The sequence below is a fragment of the Schistosoma haematobium genome, chromosome ZW (assembly GCF_000699445.3).
Source record: "Schistosoma haematobium chromosome ZW, whole genome shotgun sequence".
Taxonomy (NCBI): Eukaryota; Metazoa; Platyhelminthes; class Trematoda; order Strigeidida; family Schistosomatidae; genus Schistosoma; species Schistosoma haematobium.
In genome coordinates this window covers 63,701,579-63,713,084 of record NC_067195.1, presented here as the reverse complement: position 1 = coordinate 63,713,084, position 11,506 = coordinate 63,701,579, and the positions used below count along the sequence as shown (strand labels likewise).

Genomic DNA, 11,506 nt, shown 5'->3' with positions numbered 1-11,506 from the left:
CTAATCTTGATTATCGTCTATATATATATATGACCTACCTTCAATAAGCGGTAAGATGACTGTGTTTTATAGACTAGACAATAAGATTTTTTATTGCGGTCAACTGAGATAAGCTCATGAACAAGTTAACAGAAAATCTGCATAAAAGAAAGAATCTATGGTCGAATAAAAAAAACAACCGGATGTAAACAAACATCACACACCCAAACCCAGTCCATAAATCCATTGAAAATATTATTAAACAAACATTACCCTAACCTTTAATATTTTTATTTCAGTAATAAAGCGGTTAGTTACCTTTTTTGTTTATCTCTTCTCTAGACATTCTTTTTCAAATTTCTTACTGTTCACCAACCAAAATTATTATTGTCACATCATCATCGTCATCACCATCATCATTAGTAGCATGTAGTTCAAATAAACAAAGCATTTACTATTCATTTTGGTTGCCTACATAAGATATCAACAGATGGTGTATGTTTTCAAACCATTGACTGACCACCCAATAAGACAAAGGCGAAATTGGTCAGAATAACGATAATAATAATTACACAAACAACATTTAAAAACACATATTTTAGTTTACGGTATACCTGTTTAGAATTTTCCGTCTATCCACAAATACACTAATGTGATTAGCTGAAACAAGAAAATGAATGAATCTATACCAAACATCCCTTGAACTAATCTCCAATAGAATTGTCAAATAATTTAGGACAAGTAAGCAAGAAAAATTTTAAAAAATTTTCTTAACATTTTAGCTTATAAGCACTAAATGAAATTTCTGTGTCATAAAGAGTTTGGTGTATAATTGCATCCCGGTCTGTATGTATGTAATCTTAGTCCGTAGGTTTGTAGACAAATCTATATGAACACTGAAATATATGCGCGTATACATTAGTGTGTGTGTGTGTGTAGAAATATGGTGTATAAACTAATCAACACACTCATTTTAGAACAATAAAAAATAAATAAGAATTGTTTTCTCCATTTCTACCACATTTATGTGTATGGGCATATTTTACGCTAGATCTAAGCTTAAGTTTACGCTTACAGTACTATATATTAATTAAATCATTTAAATGTATATACAAATAATTCCTATGCTTAAATGAATACTAACAGTATTTAATATGTATTTTAAGCTTCCATCAATACAAAAATGCAAACATTTGATAGTATTTATATTATTATCTTTATTATTTCAACTAATCTTACAATCAATGTTATTTTTTAATTCAAATGTATATTATGTAACTGGTCGGATTGTAAATAAACCATATAAATTTAATTATCAATTCAATAAATTATTTTCCAGTAGTATAAAGTCAAGTACTATGTTCTATCAACCTTTAATAATTCCATTTATTTCAAAATTGGATTATAATAGTGAATTGAAACGAAGACAAATAAGAAGTATGCCAATTAGATCATTCATTACGTCAAATAAATGTCCACAAGTAAGTTTTGACTGAATTGATTAAGACTATTTACATTAACAGTGGTTGGTAGGTTTTTTTTTAAAATTTAGATTTGAGAATGATGATTGGCTTTGTGCTAAGAATTCAATTGTGTTTATGAGTTAAAATGTCTAGGATTGAATCCAGCTCCACAAATGGATTCCTTACAGAATTAGTTATTGACTAATATTATATTAAAATTCACCTCACTAATAAAATCAAAGATTTGAGATTTACAGATGATAAAAAGTTCGGACTAGTCTAGAATGATAGATCTCTAAGAATGTATTATATCAATTATAGTTTAGATTATTCAATAGTAATAATCTTTTATTTCAGCATAAAGGGATGTAGTTTGTTGGTATTTTCGAGTGGCTGGCTGATATATTAGCTAAATTTCATGATTCACACTTGTTACTTACATTATATTCCGTAAATCCAACTCATTTTTTATGTTCTGTAGGAAAGATTACATTCAAATCATTTGTAATGTATAGTCATTATGGATTTACTAAAAACGGTTGAGTCTTGATGTGCTTACCACTTCACCGATTATTGTTAAAAGGTGGAACGATGGCTGATTGGTTAAAACATTTATCGTCCAAGCAACAAATACCATGTCCAAAATCCACTCCATTAATTTTGATCAGGTCACTTGGGTAGCATCATTAGCATTCACTCATAATGTGTGGTCCAAATAGAATAAATGAACGAAGTACTAGAATATATGATAAAGGATGAAACTATAATTACCATATTCAACCTTTTAAAAGACCAAATACTGACAATCTACAATATTTAAACAGGGTTTCATTAAAATAATCGGTTTATAAGTTGAAGTTTAAATCTGAAATATTTAATCCAGTTATATTAATAATTCTGTCGTTTCAGTAATCAAATTGAGACATCGAGCTATGTTGACATTTGATTCGAAAAAAGTTATTGTATTTCTCTCAATTCAAAAATGTAGGATGAGAACTATGAAGTCTGATTACCGGGGAATTTCATTTATTTCACATGATATTTTCCATTGCTAATAAGCTTTAGTTAGAAAACACAGATTGTAATTAAACTCATTAATTGTTGTATTAATGTTTGTAATTCTTCATGATCTTCTTTTAGAATTTAACCTATAAATTAAAAAGAGTAACGGTTAGCGTTTTTTTATCGCGTTAGTCTTCTACGGGATGGGGTCGCTAACCCCTTGTCCAACCCTCCCCCTTCATCCGGGCTTGGGACTGGCAGTAGCCTCAGAGGGGCTCCAGGCGGAGTTAAAAGAAGTAATATGATATACATTAACACTTACTATTCCCCCAATAAAACTCATTTGTCAGACTCATTAAACTGCCCATAATATAAAAAATTCATTAGTTTTTTAGTAAGGATATTAAACTTAATCTAATCATATAGAAATAACTAGTGTCAACAAGTACATTGTTTGGAATAAGTATTAAAACCTGAATGGCTGTTTGTATTAAATATATAGGAAAGAAATTATGCTAATTTCCTTTGACTTGGAATAGAAAATGAACTTCTTCTTTAATCAGATGAACATCACATACACATTAGTTTAAAATAACTAAAATAGTTTGAATATTTAGTTTTCCCGACTATTAAGTTGACGATTGTTCTATTAAAGTGATATACTGGGTTACCTATTATTTAGATTTTATTCAGTTGGTAAAAATATCCGCTAAAAATGTTTTCTTTAATACAATAACAACAAATAACCTTTTCAGAAAGGGGTTTCGTGAATATTATAGTAATTTAATAGTTGAGTTCATGAGTCATTTGAAGGTAGACCACCACGGAAAACCTGGAAGCACTGAACGGCCATTTCATCCCAGTGTGGGACTCTTCAGCAGTGCGCACTCACAATCAAACAAATGAATGCTGAATTTAAATTCAATATCAGCAGATAAGATGAAAATACAATAATGAATTAAACATAAAATGGCATGAAGTATTCTAAAATTACTATCACTTAACAATTTTCAAGTGACCTTTGAGAAAACATATTCTGTAATATACAAGTACAAACATTGATTCTACTGAAATGATCTGAAATAATTTGTATTGATTGCTTGTGAGTGTCATATACGTTAGCAACAAAATAAACAGCTCTTACAGACAATAGGAAAATATATGACTAACTTTAAAAGAATAATAACAATAAATGGTACTGACAACTAACCAGATGATTGGAAAATAAATTTATGTAGAAGATTAATAGTATTTTTGTTGTTGAGATCATGAACCGATTGATGTTAGACCACTATTAAAAACCTGGAAGCACTAGACTGCCATTTAGTCCATGTACTCACTAGTGACTAACTTCGTGAGGGAATTCCGAGAATTCTAGTGAGAAGCCGTGACCAGTGGAGCTAATCCGTGTCGCGTAGAGACAGGTATCTACCTCAGTACAATGGAAGATGGTCGCTCAATTTCGTGGATTGATTGAAGTTAGACATTAAGACCGTTGGATTCCGACCAGCTCAGTGGTCTAGAGGTTAAGCGTTTGCGTGCGAGACTGAAAGCCCTGGGTTTGAATCTTGTGAGCGGGATCGTGGGTGTGCACTGCTGAGGAGTCTCATGACAGGACGAAATGGCCGTCCAGTTCTCCCAGGTTTTCAATAGTAGTTTAACATCAATCATTTCATGATATCAATCAAAAAATTTCAAAAGTAATTAACAAATATTTGTTAATTTTTCTTACTGTTCAGCTGTGATAGTTGAAAACCAAAGCTATTGTCAAATGATAGGGACTTCGATTTTCACGGTGTTTGTGCATACATTTTGAAAATGAAGCAGGTAAATGAGAAACATAAATAATTGGAACGGTTGAATGAAACTGAAATAAATGTTAACTATGTTGTTCTTTATGAACATTTCGCCTTTGAGATGACTGGATATCACTTATTGTAACATTAATGCAATTATATTTTCTTCTAGATAAATCAACGAAACCTAATTCCATTGAAAATGGTACTTAGCAAATCAAGTATAATACTAATTATAATTCTTTTAAATAGACAATAAATTTATAATGTTGTTTAAGCCATTTAATACTATGACTGTTAATCACATTTATATTTCACGTTTAGAAATTTGCCTCCCTCGATAAAGTATTTGACAATGCATTAGTTAAAATTCTTTGATGACAGAAAGCATCTTTTATGTACTGATAAGTAAATGAATCCATTCATTAAAAGGAATGACTTAATCCACATAGATCATATTTCAACAAACACTTTTAAATATTATGTAAAAATACTAAAGGCATAAACTGATATTAAGTAATTTGAGAGATTAAATATTCAATGGGTTACATATATTATTCATCAAATCTAGTAACATAAACCATTACGTATATTTACTCCATGATTTGTGTTCACCCCTACATAAAATATGTATAAATATAAACCTAAAAAGCAAGGGTTTCATTTGTTTTCATGCCTAGGAATGACTCAAATGTACAAGAACTAATCTTCTAAAACCTATCTCATTTTTACTCCATTCTATGAAGAAAAAAAACAATGTCTGACTGTTAAGTTACTTAAATGCACTTGAGTGTGTTTTAATCAGTAGGTAGATCGATATATGTACTTTTTTGATCTAGCATAAATCAATGTTACCTGGGAAACATGAACCTTTCTTATTTACTACAACTAAAATCTAGGACATTACTTTGTAGTTAGTAAAACACTAACATCAATTAATAGTTCCTTAGTGACTCAAAGAATCAGTAAACAATATGTATAAAATAAAAATAAACTTATTTCCTAACCCTAAAGCATACAATCAACACATTACAATTATTCAAATAAATAATATCTAATATTAAGTACTCACTAAAAGTTTATTTAAACAACTTAGGCTAAATAGAAATGCGTTACGATGAATATGGTATGAAAAGAACTCGGTATATCATAACATTATTATATATAAAGACAATTTCAAACAATAATTAACATCAAAATGGAGTTAATTTAAGCCAAAAGAATAAATGTAATAACAAATTTTCAAAAGTTTATTGGTTAACTCTAGGCTTCTATGTAGTAATTCATTCAGTTTTAAGTTCATAGGTCGAATCCATCCATTTCACAGTTTGTTAACGTTTTCACTAAGATTTAAGTCCAGTTTGAATTGATTTAAAAAAAAAATAAAACTTGAACGTATTTTTAGATTGATAATTTTGATGATCCAATAATTTTTTTCGTAAAATAAGAATTAAAATACGTAAAATTGGACTAGTTTTATGTATACTTCAGTTGATTGATCGATCACTGCTCAGATTATATGGGAAAAACAATGTACTTTGTTACAACAATTTATTGTATGTCTATTTTTTTAGATGCTTTTGTGACATAAATAACATCTACAGACACTACTATTTGTTTTATCCAAAACAAATACACATTCTGAAAGCTGCATTGTTCTACACAACATCAAAATAAAGTATCGAAATTGTTTACTATGAATCATTTGTTTGTTACTAGATATTCAACGAATTCATTTAACAACTTAAATAATTTTCAAGACTTAAATGGCTCTCTAGAAATATCATCTTATATTTTTGATGCTATTATCAATGTTGTAAGTGTTTAACAGAGACTTAAGTGAATCTCTGGTTTTTCCTTCTAGTTTACTACATTTTATCATAAGGCTTCTATTAGCAAGGTAAGTGACTTCATAGGATTTAGCTATTACGGAAATGATATGATTTATTTGAAGGTGATAAAAAACAAGTAGTACCGTAAAAAAATGGGTATCATCAATGATGCTAATCAATTTATTCAATAGAATATTTCATTACATATACATTATGTAACTTGATTCGTGCAAAAATTACAACTCTAAGAATAATATAGGTATCAATGCCAAGGTTTAGCTTGATAGTTTCAAATAAATTGAGCATTGGGTAGGAAATTATTAATAAACACATTTTTGTTATATCCCAATGTGTAGAAAATCTGTATTTTTGACGTTTCGTAAGCCACTTCTTCAGAGTACATAAATAAATGAATTAAATTAACGCAAGTTTAAATAGTACTATTTTATCTAAGGACAATACTTAAATCACAAAAGTAGTATTATATTAGTCAATGTGATGAAAAATAAAAACTCATGCAAACAATTTCTTGAAAAGAATATCAAGAATATATGAAAGATAAAATGAATTTAAGGAAGTTCACATACTTTGCTAAATATGTATATTTTATATTTCTAATTTTTGACGAATGATTTCCTAAACCTGTATGTCACTATCCACCTTTATATTTTTTTTAATTACTACTTCTATGAACACCATTTAGGTTATAAGCATTTTGGATAACTACATGAGAACATATTACTAATACTAAACACAGATGATAAACTGAAATATTGTTATATATATCGTTCGTGCACTACTAATAATGATTCCTGTAGCATAGTTAATGTATGTGTTAAGTAATCGATTTATCCATAAATGATTCCCACTTGTTCAGAAAATTATCAATCAGAAGGCCCAAAAGAACAGCTGTGAACCTCCTATCATTCTGTATCATTCAGACTCCAAAGCATGTAAAATCCCGAACCATGGCCCCCTATACTTAATAAGTCTAAATATGTACAAAACAAGGATATTTGTGGTGCAAAACTGAGTAACAAAATTTATGGACTATTTATTGTAATTCATGAATAGCAATTATTAACCAGTAAACTAAAAGCTTGCAATTATAATAATATAAAATATCGTAAACCAAATGTTTCATAAGTGTACACTAAGACAATAAATACATACCAAACATCCAGTGAATGACTTCTGAAGTTCCATATTTTCGCAGATTTTCATAAGTATGATTTAAAGTGATACGGTTTAATATTAATAATACGCTTGTAGATTGTCACTAATGTCACTAATATTAACATCCCAAAACATTAGAACAGCTATAAAATCTTATACACTAAAAGAGCCCGAACACTAAAAATTATATTTTCCAAATGCTTGGTTAATTGTTGGTAATATTTGTTTGATATTATCAATAAAATTAACATATATCTTATCTAAATGAGATCAGACTGATGTTTTAACATTTCAACCATAGGCTTTTAATCAGACATTCTGTCAATCATACAACAATTTTCAAACTAATTTTCTAATTTTTATAGAAATACCAAAACATACAACCAGGTGCTAAAACACTTATTATCAGTAAATTAGACACCAGAACATGGTAACAATGACTAATTGAAATTCCAAATGTTATACCTGAAGAAATTAATTAAACCCTTGTGTAATTCAAAGTAACATACAATAAAACTATAGAAATTCAACAAAATTAAATTAAATTCATGTGTAGGCTAGTCATATTACCTAGCTCCCTGAAAACAAGTAGATAAAATGGATTTAAACGTGAGAACTATTGTTCGATAGTCGATTCTTTTAACCATTAAATTATAGCTCCCTTAAATAATCATAAATATATATATACCCTGTAAGAATATAGTTTTTCATTATATGGATTTATGAGGAGCTGTGTACTGTTAACTTCTTTTAACACAAATAGGACAGGTTCATCGTATAGTATATTCAAAGGAGGACTAGAAACCCTGATAGACCTAGATTTCACAACTAACTCCTAACAACAGTATTTCCGAATTCTATTTCAGTAAATCAGGTTGAATAACCAATCAAAGTTGATTCCCTGATATGACATCTTGGTTCATTTACAAAATGTTAATTGAAACACATTCATTATTTGTTATGAATTGTCTTAAATGCAATACACAGAGAAGTTCATTATCTAAACATTTTAATTTTTATCACGAGTCATTATCATAAATAACTACTTATATCTAACTAATTAGCAATAATATGAAAACAACATACTAACAGGAATATATGTATATAGTAGTATATCCACTACCTGGAATTGTTAATCTCAGTGCCCTAATATGCGTGAAGGGTAAACGAGCATAGAGATGAACCAAGTGTCATGTAATCTCAATAACCAACCAAAGAACTCCATCAAAATCATCCACCTGAGCTACAAATCTTCACCATCTTAGAACTTAATAATTTTCACAATAAATAAATGATATTTCTTGAAATACTTTCTGTGTTTGTTTGTATGTAAGTGTTTGTGTTTTACAGTGTTAATAAATTAAGAAAAAACACGGGTATATGAATACTGACTGGTCATAAAATTAAATATATAAATCAACTAAATATATTTTTAAGCCTTCAGAAATTTTATAATTAGTAGGTGGAAAATGTTTTATGTTTTTGTATGAATATCAGTGAGTAACTCGTTTCGTGGTAGGTGAAAATATAGTCTGATGCGGAAAACTATAATTTTAATTTATAAACTCAATAGATTATCGGTCAGTCAGCAACAACGTAGAAAGTTGTACGTACGTACATCAGTTCAAGTTGCCATACCACATTATCACAGAGACACAAATGTCAATTCAAATCCCGTAGTGGTAGAAGTAGTAAATTATAAACAGTAATCGGAAAGATTAGGGTTTGAAGATGTTACTCAAGGAGTATAACCCAGTGAAATAAATTTGGAAGGAGAAAAAAAAAGGAATATGAAGGATTCAGAAGATTAGAATTTGGGAGAACACAAAGAGTGGATGCATCTGCGCCATTGCAAACGATTTTGAGCCATGTCATTCAAGGTCTCTAACCATCGGTTGCTATCATCTCACGGATCTCAACCAGGTAGTCTACACCTACCAACATGGCTCACTCCACTTGTCAGTGACTCTATGGGTTCGTGCCATGTTTTGGTCTGGCCGCACCTAGCTTTCTTCTAACCTGCTCGTACACAATATAACATCGCTCGTCGAGGCAGTCGATGGTTGGGCATATATAACACATGTCTCAGCCATCTCAGATGATGACGTCTCACTACTTCATCAATTGATTTGACTTCCTTACCTAATACCCGTTTCATAACAACTGCATTACTTACTCGCTAGTCCCAGGATATACCAGTAATGCTCCGAAGACACATATGATCGAATACTAGTAACCTACGAATATCCTCTACTCTTACCGGCCATGTTTCACAACCATAAAGTAAGGTGGAACGAACCGCTGCGCAGTAAACACGTCCTTTGGATGGTAGACAGATATCTCGCCTACGCCATAAATGACACAAGTTGGCAAAAGCTAGTCGAGCCTTCTGTACCCGTGCTGAGATTTCGTCACACACCAGACCACAAGGGCTGGTGAGACTCACATGATAAGTGAAGCGGTTGACACGCTCAGCTACTTCACTCCCTATCATTAACAGTCACATACCTTCTTATCATTCTCATTGAGAAGATTAAAATTTTCTATCCTACTTTAAATTTTAGATGAGAATTGGTGAAGAGTCACTAAGTCAACTAAAGTAATTGTCCAGAACTCTTTGATTTTCAATAATTTTCCAAATAGTATAACTTCCTGATAGAAAGTTTAGAATTTTAGTTAGCATAAATTTATATCAACAATTAGATACAAAGCCGTAAGTGAATCTTTTAGCCGTCTTCTTCTTACTCATATCTACTAAATAATTGACCAGTATCAATTCATTCCAGTTCCTAAACACAATGTTTTATCTAGCTGAAGCAGTTCTTTAAAACAAAATCACTGGTATAAGTATAAATATCGTACCATCATATTTAATTATTTTTCAGACTACATGAAAATTGTTATTTTATTCCTTGCCCAAATGTAACTGAATATAACCGAAAATCCACAAGTTGATACGTTGTATAGTATATGAAAAAGCGAAGGAACAGAATATTTTAATGAATGGTCAGTAGAATAGCAAAACATTGACAAACTATCTTCGTACTTCTTCCATTTTTGTTTTTTTTAATTTCGTATTTCACTTATTCTCAACATTAATCTCTTGATTCTTACATAACTACTACACTACTGACCATCCATCAAAGTATCTTGTTCTTTCTCTTTTTCATATATTATGCAACATAGTAACTTCTTGATTATCGAATGATTACTTTGATTATTATTCTGATTCCTCTTTCTTCCAATTACTCAATGTTAATTTATAATTGAAATGTCATTATGTAAAATAACCGAAAATATTTTCATTTCATGTGACAAATTGTTTAAAGACACATTGTAGTTTATTAATGGTACACACACAAGTAAAAAGTAGATAAAACTAATATCATTCACTTACAATTTAAAAAAAAGCCAACTAACAAACAAAAAGATACTACTGTATATTCTGACCAAATTATCACTTCGTACTAAAGTTTCCATGAGAGATATAAACAAATTTACAAAATGTTACTGGTAGTCTAACTACGTCATGAAGTCTGCGTATTAGAAAAACAAAAGAGAAATTCTCAATTCAGGTTACGTAATTCATGAGCATAGTAAAATGCTTAGTCTGAAGAATGTAAAAATACATAACAAAGAAAAAATTATTTTTGGAAAAATTAAGAAAATTTACAAAATAAATATGGATGGTTTCAAAAAATCACTATCAGTGACAAATGAATCTTCATACAAAAGATTAATTAGTTCAGGGGATAAACTTTTTTTTCCTTAAAAATGTGAAAAGAAGGTAAAATGCATTGATAAACTAGTACACATACTTAAAATGGTCATTGCAAGCAGAGTTTGTTTTTTTCCTGTAAACAAAATATGCATAAAATTATTTTGATTACAGTGAAAAACTATTTGCAATTAGAAGATCATCACTTACTTAGACCTGTTACTTCTCGTCAAGGAGCATAGACCGTCCATCAGCATTCGCCATCCAACTTTGTTTTAGGCAATCGTTTCCAATTGCTATTCATCCATTTGATGTTTGCTAACAATTCTCGACACAATGTATTCTTTGACCTTCATCTTTTCCGTTCCCCTTTAGAATTCCCAGTTAGCGCTTGCTTCGTGATGCAGTTCGATGATTTCCACAATATATATCCTATCCACCTCTAACGTCTCTTCTTAAGTTCCTCTTCAACTGGAAGCTGGTTTTTCCCCTTACACAGCAGGTTGTTACTGATGGCATCTGGTCAACGGGCATTCAGTA

At 30.2% G+C, this 11,506-nt stretch overlaps 1 protein-coding gene across 1 annotated transcript in view; it reads left to right on the top strand.

Annotated features, from left to right (window-relative positions):
- The first annotated feature begins 1,001 nt into the window (after positions 1–1,001).
- Positions 1,002–11,506, top strand: part of TRABD2A (Metalloprotease TIKI1) — a 36,287-nt gene continuing 25,782 nt past the window's right edge. Inside the window, exon 1 of the mRNA XM_051218824.1 lies at positions 1,002–1,460. Within this exon, the coding sequence (XP_051072152.1) occupies positions 1,134–1,460 (327 nt within the window). The 5' untranslated portion in view covers positions 1,002–1,133. The remainder of the gene's footprint in view (positions 1,461–11,506) is intronic.